Below are 19,443 nucleotides of genomic sequence, written 5' to 3' on the forward strand. Positions count from 1 at the left end.
GCCCCCAAAGATGCTCTGAGTCTCAATCTGATCCAAGTGGGTTCTCCACACCTTCTTCCTGTGGCTTATCTGCCTAATGCTAGATGAACACCACACAGTTATAAATACTCAGGTCAATATATATATGCAGGTATAGATATATATATTCTGGTCACTGTTTTACACTTGAACAAAGAAAACCACTAGCCTGCTTGTTCTAGAGTTTGTGCCACCCCGACTCCCATCTGCCTGTGGTGTAGCTGGCAGGAAATGTGAGCCACTGAGTCCCACGGGGCGCTCACCTTACGTGGCCCCGTCGCACTGGCCGACAGTCAGTTTCAAAGCCCCCTGCTCGTGCAGGTTCTTCAGGGCCTTGAACTCCAAGGGCATGGTATGGGGACCGGCCTGGGAAGTGTAGCCGTACTTGAGGCTGTCGTAATAGTGGTACTTGACGGGGTTCTGGTTCTGATCTAGCGGAAAGGGCCAGAAGCCATAGAGGTAGATCTGGTTGCAGAAACGCGTGGCCAGGGTGTACATCAAGAGGCCCGTGGTGGGTCTTTTGATGTGAACTTTGTTAGTCAGCCAGTATCTGGGGGAAAAAAAAAAAGAAAGTGAAACAAAGAAACAAAAAAGAAACCTGAGTTTACGAATTATCCTTTCCAGGAAGGGGAAGATTTTGTCCTGGGCCACAGCCTGCCGCCTGCTGAGGACATGAGGTTCAGAGATGAAAGGGGCTTGCCCAGGTTCACCTGGGTAGAAAGGGCAGGACCTTGACTTGAGCTCAGGCTGGTTGAAACCTAAAGCAGGGGCTGGCAAACTTTTTCTGTAAAGGGCCAGGTGGCAACAATGGCTGGCTTTGCGGCCATACTCCTGGCCTCTGCCATTGTAGCCCGAGAGCGCCACGGACAACACACACGGGTGTGGCTGCACCATAGTTTGCCGACCCTGATAAAGGGCCGCCTCTTGCATGGTGCCCACTGCCTATTGCCACACCTGACTTTGGCAGGGGTTGACCTCCTTGCCTCCTAAGCATCATCAGATTTCTTTCCCATCCCTGCCCACAGGCCCCACACCCCGCCCCCTTCCGCCTCTGATGCAGGCTGCCCATCTCTGAGCATACGTGGCTTCCCTGGAGGGCAGAGGGAGCAGCAAACAGCGGCCTTCCCTGTGAGGCTGGGTTCTGCAAAGGACTCTGTCAGAAGTATGAGAGGAAACACGGGGAGGGGGCAGGGCGGGGAGAGCAGAGCTTTAGGCTAAGGGCTTCCTGTGTTGAGTGAGGTGCTGAGCTACCTTTGTACATAGAGGGCCTTGGTTTACCTTAATCGAGAAAGAAGTGAGGAAGAAACCATCTTCATTTCACAGGCTAAGCAACAGAGGTTGAGAGGTGGTTTCAGTGACAGTTCTGTCTACAACTACCGGTGTGCCTTTGAGCAAGTTGCTTCTCCCTGCTGGACCCACTTTTTCACATTTATGCAACGATGGGGCACAGACCAAGGGATGGCCAAGACAGCCTCCAAGTTCCACCACAATCCAGAAGTGTCTTCAGAACTGGGAAAAGAGACACTCTCTTTGCCATCATTTTTGTTTTCCATCATGGTGTTTCTCCTGCTTGGATTTAGAACCCACTGGGATGCATGGTCCAACCTCTTTATTTCTAGTAAAACCTTCCACTTACCCAATGCTGAATCCTTTTAGATGTAATGCGTATGCCTTGGTGGAAAGCCATACTTCCCTATCACAAAGTCCTTACTACTGTGTCTCCAACAGACAGTGTCCGTGGTTTTCTGTACTCAAACACACTCTGTGGGCCCCCATCCCACGAGCTCCCATTTGCCACTGTGAGAAACACCCACCCCCCATCGGAAGCACAGGCCAACGACGTTCCCCGTGGCGCCTAGGCACAGTGATGCCCAAGACTATAAAGTCACACGTGTCACTGAAATTCATGCCAGAAGGTAAAACGACGCTGCACAGAACGCTTACATATTGCTAAAAGTTACAACTGTTTTCCATTATTAACAGTGCTTCTAGCTCAAAGTTTGGGGGCAGCTTCTCTAGAAGCCCAAGTACACCCTTTTGCAAGAGGTTCCTTCTGCAGCTCCAAAATAGAGACCCCCAAACATTTCAGAGACTCAAGCTTAAATCCTTTAGCTTTTGGGGGAGACATTAGCCTTTGTATCAGACAAGGTTATAGATTCCTAATAACCCATATAATTTCAGTAAATCATATACTATTGGATATAATAAAACTTATTTCAAGGCTCCCTCCCCCCCATCCTGTCTGTCAGGCCAGGGTGATCTGAATTTCCCCCCTAACATTGATGATGGAGTCTGTGGTCCCCAACAGCCGGAATCAGAGTGAACATGATTCTTCTGGGCTCTGCAGGCGGCCCCCTTTCACAATGGCTGTTGTTTCATAAGCCTGTCAGTTGAAGGCCCCTTTCTCTGTACCCTCTCCTTTTTCATCTTGTCTGAGCCAAGAAACTTCCCTGCAGCTGAATTTTCCAACCTGGAATCAGACAGAGAAGCAGAGGCAGAGGACAGAAGAATGGCTCTAGTCACTGCAAACACAATACAAAAAATAATAGGAAAAGAGTTGGCGGACATACCACAGAACTTCATCATTTCTGTCCCAGCTGATATGTAGGGGGCATGGTGCTGGCTCAGGGGGCTGCTTGAAGCTGAGACTGGGGCTTATTCGATAGGGAGCCCTTCCTTAGACTACCTCAATACTCTATACGCTCAGTGGGGCTGAGCTGAGCTTGGGAGGACCCTGGGGGTTGAGGGCAGGAAGAGTGCATGGAGGAGAAGAATTCAGAAGAGCAGCAGCTGACACCTCGGCTTAACTACATCTAATAATGGGGAGCTCACCCCCTCTTGAGCTACTCCATTGCACTTTCAGCTTTAACTTAATGGTTCTCAACCTAGGCTGCTCCTGCCTGGAGCTTTAAGACGACCCATCCTGGGTCCCACATCCAGGTGCAGCCTGGACGCTGGGATTTTTAAAACCTCCCCCAGTAATTCAAATGTGCAGCAAAGGCTAAGAAGCCCTGCTCTAACTGGTAGGTGGTTCTGCCAGAAGAACCTAAGAACGAGACTTATTTAGAGAAAAGAGGGGAAAAGAGTAAGCATAAGGGATAGTCATCGAGTTTTAAAGACAGTTGGGCCTGGAGAACTCATCTAGCTCAGCGGTCTGGCAGGGGATATAGCTGAGCGAGCTGGGAGTTGGGACATGTGTGTAAGGAAAACTGACACTGGCCTCTGTGTTGCCAAGGCAATAGGGAGTGGGGGGGACTGTGGCATCTAAAGGGGTAGCTGGTTTTATTGTTGTCTTGTATGGTCATGTCAAATTTTCTGATTTTTTCAAAGGTATCAGAAATCTGGATTTTAACACAAATTCTCCAAATTTTTAAATGTTGGCAACTACTTAAAAAAATTTTTTTTTTAATCCAGTGAGTCCCTATTGGGTGAGTTAACAGACCATATCTATGGGTAATCCACGGTTCTCCTGGATTGAACTTGTCCTCTTCTTTCAATTTACAGAGCAAAAAGTGAGAATCCAGGGTGACTTGCCTGAGAAGAGGCAAACCTCTCACACAGCTGGTCAGATAGAGCTTGGATAAAATGCAGCCTCCCCACTCCTGGTTCTTGGGCTTTTTTCACTCCATAGTGATTCGGGGGGGTGGGGGCGTTGCCGGGGTCAGGGATGAGCTGGCTGCAGCTGCTGTTGACACTATCCAGGGACACATGAGCCACGGGCTGTGTCCCCTTATGAGAGCATCTCAAAGACCGTTCACTCCCTGAGAAATTCAAGCCCTAACAACGGCCACATGACAGATTAGGGATTTGCGGTTTGTTTATTTTCTGATTGTAAGGGCTTAGCAGGGTAAGGCTTTCAGAAATAAATTTCTTTTCAAGCCATTGATGCTCTGCCCAGAGAGAGGCAGGGAAGAATTGAATCAGTGGGGAAACGTCCAAGCAGCTCATAGGTGGGTCTGAGTTTACCCAGACAAGTGCAGTGCCCTCCCCGTAGATGTGCCTCTCCCCTACATGTCCTCTTGGTGAACTCTCTTTTTTTTTTTTCCCCTCAAACTGAGCACGTGAATCACGTCTTCCTGGAAATGCTCCCTTTGTTCCACTCTCAGCTCAAACTGAATTAGTCATTCCCCCCTTATTATTATGAGTTTTGTTTCCATGGATGCTATCGTGCGTATCAACCCGAGCTGATCCTTCATTACTGTATGGGTTGGACTCCCACTTGAAACTGTACTGTGATCTCCCCAAGGGCAGAGGCCATGCCTTACACTCCTTTGTGGGGTCATCAGAGGCACCTGGCTCAGTGTGTGGTACAGCCAAGGCACTATGGCAGAGACAGCATCACTCAACTAATCCTCCATGGGCTTGCCTATATCTCTCAGCATCCCTTGTAAATGAGCTGGGGTCCCATGACCAGTTCTGGCCAATAGACTGCAATAGGAAATGGTCCCTGCTGGACCAACTGTTCCCCAAGAGCTTACTCCTGCCTTGGAGAACCTCAGTGCCTCCTGGAAAGATGATGTCAGCCTAAGATGAAAGAAGCCTAAATCCTAGAATCACTGGTTGGAAGACAGCTCCAACCAACCTGCATCGCACTTTGCGAGGATGAGAAATAAACTTCTGTTGTGCTAAATCACAAGGGTTTCAGGGATCGTTATCGTAACATAAACTAGAATTGATTATCCTGCTTCCATGGCGCTCGGCAACTTCGGACTTAAATGGAATTGAAAAATGGGAAGAAGTAGAAAAGGAGAGGGGGGAAGCTAGCAGTGCATGCAGCTTTGTGACTCTGGCCAGCTAAGACAGGAATAGAAACACCCAGCCTCTCAGATCTGCTGCCCAGAATTGCTCACTGGGAAAGGTGTTAACAGCAAAAGAGGCTCCGGAATGAATTGAGAGCTCAGTGGCAGGGAGGGACCCTCTCCTTTCCGATTCTGCCTCTGTGGGTAAACAAGAGCTCCTGAGTGAGGTCTGACAGGGACACGGGGACGCCGTTTAATGAGCAGCTTGTTCTAGAAGCTGACAGTTATGCGGGAACAAATCACTCTCCATTTCCTTTATCGCTCCTCAGTCGCCCTGGCCAATTTAGAGACTGTGTGCATGGCCGACTTGTAGATGATTTCTTTCCTTGAGATAACAGCTGGGTGTTAAAACACAAACTAATTAATTTTGCCTTCCTAAACGAGGTTAGCTGGGTGCATCCAGGATGCTGTATTGACAATGCACCTTTAATATCCCAGTCTGGAGGCTTTAATTAGAAGGCAAAGTAATCTCCAAAAAGGCAGTAATTATTTTTCAAATTTGTTACCCCAATTGCCAAGACAATTAAGTGGCATATTTTATGAGCATGGACGGCAATAAATGAAGATTGCCAAAATCATCACCAAAGCACACTTGTCCTTCTCCCTGGATTCCTGTGCTTGGTATGTGGCAAGCATGGTGGCTGCCACGGTTGGAAAAAGTGACCAAAGGGGCTTTCTCTAAGAAGCTGAAAGCACTTTGTGGGATATAGCTCATATCATCCTTAAGGAACAGGAATGCCTCACAGGTGGTCATCGAGGGATACTTGGTGATGCTTTGCACAGGATCATCAGCAAAGCCAGAAACAGGGCTCTCAGACTCCTGTTCTCTCGTCATCTACATCACCAGCCCGGTCTCTGGTCCAGGGGCCTCAAAGCCCATTGCTGTCTTTCCTTGGGAGCACCTTAGAGCTCTGGTGTCTTGGGGGGCATCTCGGGATGTAGCTTCCCAGCTTTGTGGAACTGGAGATCGGGGGGCTTGTTTCAGAATTTGGGGCTGGTGTGGAGAGCTGGTTAAGCCCTGCGGATGCTTGAGGCTGATTCCTGGTCCCCAGGCCTCCATGCTTACCCAAGCCAGTGCTCTCATTCAAGTAAGCCAGGCTAGCCTCAAGTATTACCATGCCACCAAAAGCTCCCCCATGACTCCTGGGGTCCACAGGATAACATCCAGCAGCCTCAGCCCAACTTGTGAAGCCCTTGAGATTTGGGCCTGAAATCCCTCCCACCACCTGGCATGCACAGCCACACCGCCACCAGGAACTTCTGGTTTCTTCCAGGACACCACCACCTCCTACTGCTACTGGCTGGCAACTCCTTCTCAGCTTCCCTGAAGGAAGCCTTCTAGGACCTGCCTGGATGGTTTTGTGTACTGTATGCTGTTCTTTTCCTATCCTAGCACTGATCATGCTATGCTGTAATGATTTGTTTACTTGTCTTCCTCCTCCCCTGCAATTTAAACTTCTATGAGCGAGTGGGTTGACTTTTTGCTTCCACGTAACCCCAGATCCGAGCATAGCTCACCCATAGAGTGGGTGCTTCACAGATCTCTGTTTAATGAAGCAGTGAGTAAAGATTAGCAAGTAGGGGTTAATGTCTCCCTTCGGGGGCACTGGCAGGAGAGGTGGAAGGAGCCTGGCCTTACCCTAAACCCTTCTAGGCAGCCACTGGGTTCTCACATGTGAAACGTGGGCTAACAGCATCCTAGACGGTATGTTGCCAAAAGAAAGAAGGAAAAGCCATGATGCCGGTTACTTAAGGCGTTCCTCCTGCTACACGTGGGGGTGGCCCCAGAGAGCCTAGAGACTGCAGCTCCCGCACAGGTATCGCTTCTGTCGCCAGAGGCCCTGCAGGGACCCAGCAAGACCATTTCTTGGGGGTTTAAACCTTCTGGCTAGATTCTGGAATCTAAACGGAGGCCACTACAAGTAGAAAAAAAAGTTATATTTAACCTCATTCATAATTAAAGGAAAATTCAATTTCATACAACGAGATGCCATTTTTCACTGGATTGGCAGAGATAATAGTTGTTGATAACACATCATGTTGGGGAGGTTATGGGAAAACAGGTATTTTCAATAATCATAGGTGGGAGTGTAAATTGGTACATACCTCTGTGGTGGGCAATTTGGCAATCTCTATGAAAACTAACAATGCGTACAGCATATATCCATCTCTCTTTTTTAGCAATGGCACATCTAAAAAGCAAGACTACATATATACATATGTGTGTAGATGCCAGTCCAGGACAATTGCTGTAATACTGATCATACCAGCAGAAGACTGGAAAAGCTTGCGATGCCCACTGATGCCTTCTGCTAACAGAAATTGTGGTCCAGACACGGTGGAGTGTAAGGCAGCTGTGAAGGAGAATGAGGTGTTGCATGTCGATATGGAATAATTTCCGGAATTTAGCAAAGTGCAGTACTTAAAACATGCTCCCTTAGGTGTGAAAGGGGATATTTCTGGAAGGATACACATAGAAAAACCAGTCTACTAGGCTGCTTCTGTGGAGGAGGCCTCACTTTTCACTTGAAATCCTTCCATACTATTTGGCTTTTTCTTTTGACTATGTCCATTGCTATTTAAAAAAAAAATGGAGACAATCCATTAAAAATGACCAATGCCATCTGTGCTGTAACACCCCAGACCTTCCTCCCTTTCTGTAGGTAACACCACCATGCAATGCACTTCCACACTCCGTGTCCACTGGAGGAGACTGGGCCTCAACTCCTGTGGCCAGCCCTGGAGGCATGCTCTGTGGACTCTGATAGGCATGTCTGGGAGGGACTCCCTCCAGCCTTAGCTGGTCTCTCCCCTGCCTCCCTGCACCCTGCTTCCTCTCTCCCCCTGGACCTGCCCTCCGGCTTCAGGTTCTGCTCCCCTCTGACAGGCAGCAAGGCCTACTTTGCTGAGCCGCTGCTCCAGCCCTGGCAGTGGTGCCCGCTGGATCAGTGCCTTCCGAGGGCCTAGGCTCAGCACTCCTGATGCCTAATTAAGCATGAATTCACCGGCCTTCTGTGCCCTAGGCTTCTGGGCTGGGCGGCTGCTTACACAGGCCAGCCAGCGAGCTGCTTTCCTGCCCGAGGGCAGCCCTCTCTGTAGGTCCCAGCCTTCCCCATTGTGGTAACTGAATTAGAGCCATTCACTACCAGCTGCTGACCAGAGCCTCCCACTTCCTGCAGCCAAATTCAATTGCCTGGGTGTCCTTCCCCTCCATTGCTCACGCCCCTTGCCAACAGCCAGCCAGGGCACTGTGCCACCTTGAGGGCCGGCAGAGCCAGAAGCTCCTGGAAGCCAGGTTGGGTCAGGGGCAGTGAGTGTCGAAGGGCAGGCCTTCTGCTCAGTGTCTCTGCCTCACGCTGCCCACTTCCCTGTAATATCCAGGACCGATAACTGCCACAGATGGCAGGAATCTTGAGAGTACATGGTGGGTAGAGAGTCTCCTAGCACAGGTGTGTTGAATCAAAGGCTCTCTGTGGGTGGGTGGGGGGGGGGCACGGGTACTATCTAGCCCAACTGTTAAAGGCTGAATTGCATCCCCTCGAAACTCATATGTTGAAGTCATAACTTCCAATACTTCAGAATGTGACCTTTGGAGATAAGGGTCTTTACAGAGACAACCAAGTTAAAATGAGGCTACTAGAGTGAGTTCTAATCCAATATAACTGATGTCCTTAAATCTGGAGACAGACAGGGAGAATGATGAAGATGGCCATCTACGAGCCAAAGAGAGAGGCCTGGAAGAGATTCTTCCCTCAGAGGCCCCAGAAGGATTTCTAGCCTCCAGAACTGTAGGGCAATACATTTCTGTGCTTTAGGCCACCCAGCCTGTGGTACTTTGTTACAGCAGCCCTAGCAAACTAACACCCTAACTGTATAATACATATTTCCCTCTCCACAGCCCAGTAAGGGGCATCCCTTGCTGTCTGGACATCTCCAAGAATGCAGAATTCATCCGTTCCTAAGAGGCAACTATACTCATTTCAGATGATCTTTATTTGTTGGAATGTTCTTCCCAGTGTCCAGAGGAAACCAGACTTACTGTAGATCCTTTCCCGACCCTAGTTCATACCTGGAGACTCACAGCCCAAATCTGCGAGCCCATCAAGGGCAGGAGCCTTGATTTATTGATTTTTGTGTTCCCCCAGCACAGGCCTGGAACCCTTGAGGTGCCTGTAAGTATTTGCTGAATAAGAAAGATTGCTCTCATACTCCTTGGAGACTTCTCTTCCCAAATCCTTTCAACTTTTGAATTTCTTTGCCACTGTGGCCCCTCTCCAGCCTGGTACCCAAAACGGAATGTGATTCTCCAACAATCCATTGCTGACCTCCCTGACTCTCAAAGATGTTACCCATCCATCCATTGCTATGGATGTGTAATGCTAAGATCACATTATCCCTTTGAGCAACCACACATCTGCTGATGGTTGGTACTGTTTATCCCTCTTTACCTGTACAACTGTTTGGAACCCAAGTACAGAATCTTGCATTCATTCATATGAAATTTCTTCCTCTTAGACTGGCTCGTTGTTTCAGCCTGTCAAGAGAAATTTGGATTCAACTCTGAGGCCCCCAATATTGGGAATTCCCCAAAAGTCACATCACCTGTGAATTTGCTAAGCAGACAATTGATGCCTTCAAGTAAGTCACTGGTAAAAATGGGGACAGTTGGCAGAACAGGGTGCTGGTGGCCTGTTCTTAAAGATCTCCATGAAGTCAACATTAATCTAATCAATTAGTGTCTTTGGGGCATCAATGGTCAACAGACAGTGGTCAGTCTGTGTGTCAAGGATATGGGAAGGCGGGTGGCAGTGGGAAAAGCAGAGACTTTGAAGTCTACATGTGGATTCTAATCCCCCTCTTCCCATCTGAGTGATCTTGGGCAATCCTCTTCACATTCCTGAGCCTGTTTCCTTATGAGTAAACTGGGGATGGAAATAGTATCTATCTTATAAGGCTGTTCTGAGGTGTCCTGACCTTCCCGCTTGTGCTGCTTGGTGGGGAAACTGCCCTGTGCTTGCGATAACGGTGCTGTGCAGGTGGAGTCTTGACACGCTGCTATCCACTGCGGTCTACTAACACCACATCTTCAGTGCAGCAGCTCCCAGCCCTCTGAGCTCATAGCACCCCCAAATCCAGAACTGGGTGGGTGTGAATTTTTGCTGCATCTGGTGCATTGCATTAAAGCGAGACAATGTGGTTAAGTTCATGGTTGTGACTCTTACTGGCTGGGTGACCTCATACAAATCACCCAACTTGTCTGGTCATCAAGTTCCTGATTTGTAAGATGAAGACACTAGGGTGCTCAAAGTCAATTCCCACTTGACATTCTGATCAACAAGCACAAGGATTCTAGTTTCCTCACATGTGTTATTTTCCACTGTTTTGATAATAGCCATTCTAGTGGGTGTGAAGTTGTAACTCATTGTTGTTTTGTCTTATATTTCCCTAGTGATTAGTGATGTTGAGCACCTTTTCATGTGCTTATTGGCCACTTGTATATCTACTTTGGAGAAATGTCTATTCAAGTCCTTTGGCCATTGTTGAATTGGGTTGTTTGATTTTTGTTGTTGTTGAGTTATAGGAGGTCTCTATATATTCTGGATATTAATCCCTTATTAGATAATATGATTTGCAAATATTTTCTCCTATTCTATGGGTAGCTTTTTAACTCTCTTGATATATTGTCTTTTTGGCACACGAAGAGTTTTAATTTTGATGAAGTCCATTTTAATCTATTTTGTTGGTTGTTGCTGTTGTTGTTACCTGTGTTTTTGGTGTCATACTTAAGAAACCATTGCCAAACCCAAGGTCATAAGGAGATTCCCTATGCTTTTCTATAAGAGTGAATTTCTTCTAAGTGAATTGTACACTTTAAAATGGTTTCAATGGGCTATACTATCAAAAAACCAAAATAATGAGTGTTGGCCAGGATGTGGATAAATTGAATAACAAGTGTTGGATGAATGTGGAGAAACTGGAACTCTTGTACACTGTTGGTAGATTGTAAAACGGTGCTGCCACTATGGAAAACAGTATGGAGGCTCCTTAAAAAATTAAAAATAGAGCTACGGTATGATCCAACAATTCCATTTCTGAGTGGATATCCAAAAGAATTGAAAGCAGGGTCTCAAAGAGCTAGTCACAGACCCATGTTCATAGCAGCACTATTCACAAGAGTCAAGAGGTAAAAGCAACACAAATGTCCATGGATGGATGAATGGATAAACAAATCATGGCATATACATACAACAGTATATTATTCAACCTTCAAAAGGAAGGAGGTTCTGACACATGCTGCAACGTGGATGAAACTTGAGGACATTACATTAAGTGAAACCAGCCAGTCACAAATAAGCAAATACTATATTACCTTACTTATATGAGGCACCTAAAGTAGCTGAAATCATAGAAACAGAAGTAGAATGGTGGTTACCAGGGGTTGGATAGATGAGGAAGAGGGGACTTGTGTTTAATCAGTACAGAGTTTTGGATTGGCATGAAGAAAAAGTTCTGGAGGTCTGTTTCACAACAATGTGAAAATACTTAACACTACTGAACGGCACAGTTGACAATGGTTAAAATGGTAAATTTCATGGGGTGTATATTTTACCACAATAAAAAAGTGTTTATCCTGTCCCACCCCATAAATGGGGTGTTTGTTGGACAACAGATTTTTAATAAGGAAATAAGATGATTCTGCAAACTACAACCCATATTGGAACTTGGAGGTAAAGTTCAGGTGAATTTGACTTAGTCCATTGTTCTATAGACTCCTTTATTAAATGGAGCCTAAATACATTTCCCTCCCAGTGATTTCACCCTCTGGTCCTGCTTCTACCTCTTGAGTCTACAGGACAAGTCTAATCCCTTGGTTGGTGGTTGGTGGCAGCTGCCATGATCACAGTAGTTATGACTGATTGTCTGTCTCCCCTGTGTTGGCACAGGACACACATTCTGTCGTAGGTATTGCTCCCCAGTATAAATAGAGAAAGCAGGGCACAGGAGACAAGCCACCTGGTCAAGGATGTTATACAACCAAGGGAGTAACGGAGCTGGGATGTGAACCCAGGTGTCCCTACCTCCAAAGCTCATGTTCCTGATGCTAGGCCAGATTGCCTCTTAGCCAGATTCCTCCTCAGCCTTCTTCTCTATGACCCCTTGTTGTTTTCTCAGATGCCTTTGTTCTGCATCCCTCACCAGCTCATTCTTCCTCTTGCAGTAAACACCAGGTAAGTTCCCACCTGGTGGGAACAGAGGCAAGCCCTTCCTCTCAATACAAACATTGCCCACCGTCTCAGTGATGCCCTACTGGACCCAAACCCCATAGGGCCCAGTGTCCGCACAGAGGGAGGGGGCCATTGTCAGAAATCCATCCCAAGGCCCCTGAAGCCCTCATTCCTGCTCCCTCCCCTTGCTAAAAGGAGAACCCTTTCCCATCCGTCTCTCCTGCAGTATTTCCTCCCGGGAGTTCCTGCAAAGGAAGATGTTGCAATCTCAGGATTAACAGCCCGTTTGTTTAAAGGGCTTATTACTGGTGCTTAATGCTATTTTGACAGGTGAAAGTGAGTCAATTATAGCTGGAAATAGTTCTGGCTGCACAGTTTCTTCCAGGTGGTTGCCCATTCCCTAGCCAAGGGACTTTTTTTCTCTTTACCAAAGGGCACTTCGTCTCTTTCCCTCATATCCTCTGACCTCCAAACCACATAAAGACTTTCCTCCTTCCAGGAAGGAACAAAGTTAAAGGCATGGAGCCTAAATCCATGAGATGCGGGCTGCTGCAGCAGCCCCCCTCCATGAGGGGGTGAAGTGAGTGCCAAAGGGAGGCTTGACAGGTCAACCTCCAGGATAAAGAATGCAGCCCTAGCGAGCCTGGGTCCATACAGGTATCACTCTTCTCCATCAGCCACGAATGTGGCTGCCTCTCATTGAATGTCTCTCTAGGTCTTTCTTGAGGGCAATGGGTTTCTGTATTGATACCCATCCTAATTAGACCAGTGCTGGTCACAGGCTTGGGTGCCTCAGGTCGGGGGTCACCTTTATGAAGACAGCAAGAGTTCTTTCTGGGTGGCTCAAAGGACTTCCTAGGGTCACACCAAGTTAGGCTAAGGCCCCAGTGAAGATCATTCCAATGTCCCCCAGAAATTGTCTTATGTCACCAGAGCAGGACTGTGAACTGCCAGGTGGTTGGATGGACCACTGGATGCAGGGCCAACCTGGCAGTCAGGAGTGTCATGAGATGTATTTGTAACAGGTATCTCACAGTTAATATGCCCAAGAGAGAGCTCTCTTCCCCAACATGCCCAAACACACAGACTTCTTCCAGACTCTCCCATCACAGAGAATGACACCACTGTCCACACATCTGCTCCAGCTCTAACCCTGACAGTCATCCTGGATTTCTCTCTTTCTCTCACCCCTTGAGGTCCTTAAATAGAATCCATTAGCAAATCCTGCTGCCTCTACTCCAAACGTCCTAGCAAATCTGACCAAAGCGTTGCATATCTACTACCACTGTCCCAGTCTGAGCCACAGTGATTCCCAACCTGGACTCTTGCAACCGCTTCCCAACAGATATTCCTGCTTTCCTTTTTGCCCCCCTGTGGTTCCTCCTCCACCCAGTGGCTGTCCGAGGATCATTCTCCGCACCGCTCTCTGGGTGGGGCAGCAGATTGCTCAGAACTGGCACGCCACATGCCACACGTTTGCCAGCCTACTTCTCCAGGAAGGAGGCTCAGAAAGGCCAGGTGACTTGCAGAGGTCAGACAACGAGTGAGGGGTGGAGCTGGGCTGCAAAGGTACCTGGGAAAGGAAAACTGCCTCTCGAGCACCCCCCGCACCCCGTGGCTGCTCACCCGCGGACGGCGTGCAGCAGGCGCAGAGAGGGGTATGCAGTACGCACGTTGACGCGGTGCTTCAGGATGAGCTCGTTGACCCACTCGACGCGCTCCTTGCCGCCCCTGGCCATGAAGGCGGGGATCCACAGGATGCTGCCGTTGAGGCTGTGCAGCCGCTGCAGCAGCTTCTCCCGCCACGTGGCGTTGACCAAGTCCTCGAAGGCCCGCTGGATGACAGAGGGGTTCATGGTCACCAGGTCTGTCTTCAGCCCCACGTCCCGGGCGTACTCCTGCACCGGGGCCAGGTTGCACCTGCCGGAAAAAAAGGCAGTGATGGTCCTTTTGGGGAAGCTGAGGCACTGCTGCTTATACTTAACTTTATCCATCCTTTATCTCTCCTCGCATCCTTCTCATCCCCAAACAAAGACCTAGGGCATCCTCCTGAATTCACCAGGCCCTCCTGTCATCCCTGTTCTTTCTTCTCCTGACACACATATTGACTGGGCCCTTAGCACATACATAGAACCTTGCTGGGCCCCGGGGTTGTACAATGCCTGCCTGTAAGTCAGCCCTCAGCCCACAAGATGACCATGCTATAGGCAGGTGTGACCTGGTCACATGAGGTGACAGAGTGAGGGCTCTGAAGACACACTCCTGGGTTCAGAATTCAGCTCTGATATTTTCTACCTGTGTGATTCTAGGTAACCTGATCAACCTCTCTGTGCTTTCTGAGAGCTTCCTCCTGGCTCAGGAAGAGCCACAACAGTTTTTTTTAGCTATGACGGAGATCACAACAGCATCCCCTCCCAGGGGTTAAGGCAGTCCCTAGACACCCAGTACTTAGAACGTTGCTGGACCAGAGTGAGAGCTCAGTACACGTTAACTGTTAGCATCATCCTCACGGGGAGGAGCATCGGGTGGGCTTCCTGAGGTGGTGACCATCGCGGGAAGTCTGGAAGGATGGCAGAGCAGAAGCCCATCTGTGGATAAGGCACCTCAGGAGAGTGTTTCTCCAGCTTGCAAGAGCAGAAGAATCATCTCAGGCAGTGGTTAAAAATACAGAACCCCGGGCTTCCCTGGTGGTGCAGTGGTTGAGAGTCCGCCTGCCGATGCAGGGGACACGGGTTCGTGCCCCGGTCCGGGAAGATCCCACATGCCGCGGAGCGGCTGGGCCCGTGAGCCATGGCCGCTGAGCCTGCGCGTCCGGAGCCTGTGCTCCACAACGGGAGAGGCCACAACAGTGGGAGAGGTCCGCATACCGCAAAAAAAAAAAAAAAACAACCAAAAAACCAGAATCCCCAGGTCCCTCACCTGGAGGTCCAGATTCAGCAGGTGAGCTGAGGAACTGATATTTAGTCTTATAACCAGGCAGTTTAGGAAACATCATGCTATGGCATTTCAGGCCCAATAATGTATCACGGGGGCCTAGGGGTATGAAGCAGTGTGGGTATTTAGGGGAAGGCAGGTGATTTGCTCTGATGGGGGCATATTGTATAGAGGAGATGGGGTGAGAGAGGCAAGCAAGGTGAGATAGCAAAGGGTCTGTGTGTCAGGGATGCTGCCACCTGGCAGCCAGTGGGGGTCTGTACACAGTGCCGCCGTGTGACTTTTGTCCTGAAAGACCACACAAGTCGGCCCCATAGACAGGCAGTTCTGTGAGAACCATAGAGTAAAGGTCAAAGCACAGCCACACATTGTTCTAAGTGGCTCTCGCCGTGGTGTTTCAGGTCCCTCTTTTCCAAGTGCGTGTGGACCGTTGCGGACGTGAGTCCTGGGAGAGGCAGAGCATGCTGTGGCCGTGCCTCTCAAAATGCGGTCCACTCATCGGCACAAGGGTATTTGAAATGCAGAGTCTCGGGCCCCACCCCAGACCTGATGACTCTGCATCTTGATAAGCTCAGGTGATTCATACGCTGGTTGTTTGGAGACACTGGGCTAGAACCTAATGGAAGGACTTCAGAGACCGCCAGCCGAACCGCCCAGGTTACAGATGATGAAACTGAGGCCCAGGAAGGGGAGTGACACACTCCAAGTCACGTGACAAATGGGCGGCAGAGCCAAGACTGGACTCCAGACGTCATACCACTCATCTTGCTGCAAAGCAAGCAAAACAAAGCAAACAAAACAAAGCAAAACAAAAAAACTGTTGGTTAGAACCTGCTGTGGCCTCTGGAAATCCTGGGGCCAGGCTGGGTGGAGCACTGAAAACTCAATATGGAAACCAGGTCAGGAAGGCCGCCTTCAACGCTGCCAGGCTCCCCAGGAGGTGATCAGACCCTGCCAGGGTCAGCTTTTGCCCTCTGACCATACCTTTAACGCCCTCCCGAACTACCCTCACCCCTTCTCTGGCTTCCAATCAGACAAACCTGCCACTTCCCTTCTCCTCTCCCTTCTCCCCTCCATCCCCAATTTTTCGACTGGAGAGCTTTGAGAAACAGGACTGAACCACTGGGTACGCCAGGCACAGACAGAACCTGGGAAAGGACAACAAACTAAAACAAGCGTGGCTGCGGGGCTGCAGCAGCTCGTGCATCACAGTGGATGCAGGAGTCAGCGCACCATCTAATCCCACGTCCTGAGGTCCAGGGAGCTCTGTGATAAGGCCGCTTCCCAAAGCCCGGGACAAGGCTCTCTTTGCATCAAGAGAGTCCCGATAGAAACGTGAGATGCGGTTCTGCCAGTGCTGGGGTGCTGTTTGGGATGAAACTCGAGGCTCTGTGTGCCCTACTTTTGACCAGGGGACAGCAAGGCCTTGTTTTTGAGTTGGGTTGGGGGTCAGGTATCAGGGCCGTGAGTAACTGTGTCCAAATGTGTCCCCAGGCGACTGGAAAATGAGAAATGAGAATGAGACCTCATTCTCTCTTTGGAGAGAATGATGGTCAAGTACAAATACAAGTTTCTCTGTCGCCCCTTCACTTCCCAGATTTTGTCTACAGGAGAATAAAGGAACTAGTAGAATACACCTTAAAAGAGTTTTCCAAACTTGGGCCAACAACTGGCCAGCCCAGGAGACTTTTTTAACCAAACTTTTGTGCTGGGCTCTATCCAGGGGTTAGCAAACTTTTTCTGCAAAGGGCCAGATAAATATTTTAGGCTTGTGGGCTATATGCTCTCTCTGCTGCAATTCTTCAACTCTGTACAACTAATTCAATTCTACATTGCAGTGAGAAAGCAGCTACTGAGGATATGAGAATGAATGGGCATGGCTGTGTTTCAGTAAAACTTTATTGACAAAAACAGGTTATGGGCCATAGTCTGCCTGCCTCTGTTCTACACCAACAGTTCTCAATCTTGGCTGTACAAGATCCTTTTTGACCCACGTCCTAGAGAAATGGAAATAAAAACAAAAATAAACAAATGGGACCTAATGAAACTTAAAAGCTTTTGCACAGCAAAGGAAACCATAAACAAGATGAAAAGACAAACCTCAGAATGGGAGAAAATATTTGCAAACGAAGCAACTGACAAAGGATATATCTCCAAAATATACAAGCAGCTCATGAAGCTCAATACTGAAAGAAAGAAACAATCCAATCCAAAAATGGGCAGAAGAACTAAATAGACATTTCTCCAAAGAACATATACAGATTGCCAACAAACACATGAGAGGATGCTCAACATTACTAATCATTAGAGAAATGCAAATCAAAACCACAATGAGGTTATCACCTCACACCGGTCAGAATGGCCATCATCAAAAAATCTACAAACAATAAATGCTGGAGAGGGTGTGGAGAAAAGGGAACACTCTTGCATTGTTGGTGGGAATGTAAACTGATACAGTCACTATGGAGAACAGTATGGAGGTTCCTTAAAAAGCTAAAAATAGAACTACCATACGACCCAGCAATCCCACTACTGGGCATATACCCTGAGAAAACCATACTTCAAAAAGAGACATGTACCACAATGTTCATTGCAGCACTATTTACAATAGCCAGGACATGGAAGCAGCCCAAGTGTCCATCGACAGAGGAATGGATAAAGAAGATGTGGCACATATATACAATGGAATATTACTCAGTCATAAAAGGAATGAAATTGAGCTATTTGTAGTGAGGTGGATGGACCTAGAGACTGTCATACAGAGTGAAGTATGTCAGAAAGAGAAAAACAAATACCGTATGCTAACACATATATATGGAATGTAAAAAATAAAAAATGGTTCTGAAGAATCTAGGGGCAGGACAGGAATAAAGACGCAGCCATAGAGAATGGACTTGAGGACACGAGGAGGGGGAAGGGTAAGCTGGGACGAAGTGAGAGAGTGGCGTGGACACACATATATATATATATATATATATATATACACACTACCAAATGTAAAATAGCTAGCTAGTGGGAAGCAGCTGCATAGCACAGGGAGATCAGCTCGGTGCTTTGTGACCACCTAGAGAGGTGGGATAGGGAGGGTGGGAGGGAGATGCAAGAGGGAGGAGATATGGGGATATATGTATATGTACAACTGATTCACTTTGTTTTAAAGCAGAAACTAACACACCATTGTAAAGCAATTATACTCCAATAAAGATGTTTAAAAAAAAAAATCTTGGCTGTACACCAGAAGCCCTCAGGCTCCCTGGGCTACATGCCCCCACCCCTCAGATGGACTTAATTGGTCTGGGGAGCAGTCTGGACATTGGAACTTTCCAAGGCTACCGAGCAATTCTAATGGACAGTCAAGGTTGAGAAAGGGGACTCACCCAACTAATCTTGTTTCAACCTTTTGGGACAACTGGCAAAGCTCAACTTAAATATGCCTGTCACTTTGTGTCCAGGGGACCTACTGCGGTTACCTGATGACAAAGCTGTGTGTGTCAATCTCCTGCCCGCAGCCGCTGTTCAGCAAGACCCCGGAGTTGCCCACGATGGCACAAGTCCCGAAGTGCTTGTTCTTCAGTGGAGAGGTTCTGGGGAGGAGCTCATAGAGGTTCTGGGACACGTTCATTGTGCTGTCTCGGTCGAAGATGTAATGAATAATATCTCCGGGTTTCAGGGTCCCCTTGAGGACAGAAATGTCCTTTTCAGCATCCAAGAACTTTAAGATTTGCTTCCTACGAAAACCAAACACACATGAGGAAAAAGTCTCCTGTTGCTACCTGCCCTTTGCCAACCCGTCTTTTCCTCTCCTTGGTCACCCTGCAGGGCTGATGCAGCCCAGCACACAGGGGCAGCTAGAGGTCAGATGCCCTCCGAGAATCTCTGGTTACACAGTTTTTAAAGTAAAATCTCCAGTTAGGATCCTCACCTTCCTAGGGGCAGGAATAAAACTTCCCTGGTAATTCGGAGAGGATTTCTATCCTTCTTCTGACCACATCTCATCCCGTCTATGTGTTTGACTGGAGAATCTCCAATCTCTGGTTCTGGGCAGAGACTGGCAACACGACCCAGAGGCCGATCTGGTCCTCCTTCTAGGAGATAGGATACCTGCCCTGGGAAATGACTTCATCAGGACTGAATGTGAGCTCATCATGAAGGGCCCTGGAAGGAAGGGTGACCTGCCATCCTGGTTTGCCTAGGAAAGCATGGTTTTAGACTGAAAGCCTTGTACCCCAGGGACAAACTGTACCTGAGTCTTGGGCAAACCCAGACCATGGTCATCCTATCTCATACTCCCCTCTCTGAGTGGGATTCAGGGCCACCATCTGACAGGCAGTCCTGAATTAGGACCTGGAAACCGGAATGACAGGGGTCCCTCATTCCTCAGTGGCCAATTTTCTTCCCTGGAAGCCTTCTCTGTGCACAGGGGCCTTCCAGGGGGCGAGTGGGTGTGTGGACACTGTGAGGTGTGT

At 48.4% G+C, this 19,443-nt stretch overlaps 1 protein-coding gene across 2 annotated transcripts in view; it reads right to left on the reverse strand.

Annotated features, from left to right (window-relative positions):
• Positions 1–282: 282 nt before the first annotated feature.
• ST8SIA2 (ST8 alpha-N-acetyl-neuraminide alpha-2,8-sialyltransferase 2) overlaps positions 283–19,443 on the reverse strand; it is a 58,415-nt gene continuing 39,254 nt past the window's right edge. For both annotated transcript variants that reach the window (XM_060170567.1, XM_060170557.1), the window contains 3 exons: positions 18,448–18,705; positions 13,670–13,963; positions 283–568 (listed from right to left, as the gene is read on the reverse strand). In XM_060170567.1, coding sequence (XP_060026550.1) covers positions 283–568; positions 13,670–13,963; positions 18,448–18,705 — 838 coding nt within the window. The remainder of the gene's footprint in view (positions 569–13,669; positions 13,964–18,447; positions 18,706–19,443) is intronic.

Source organism: Lagenorhynchus albirostris, chromosome 1, assembly GCF_949774975.1.
Source record: "Lagenorhynchus albirostris chromosome 1, mLagAlb1.1, whole genome shotgun sequence".
Lineage (NCBI taxonomy): Eukaryota > Metazoa > Chordata > Mammalia > Artiodactyla > Delphinidae > Lagenorhynchus > Lagenorhynchus albirostris.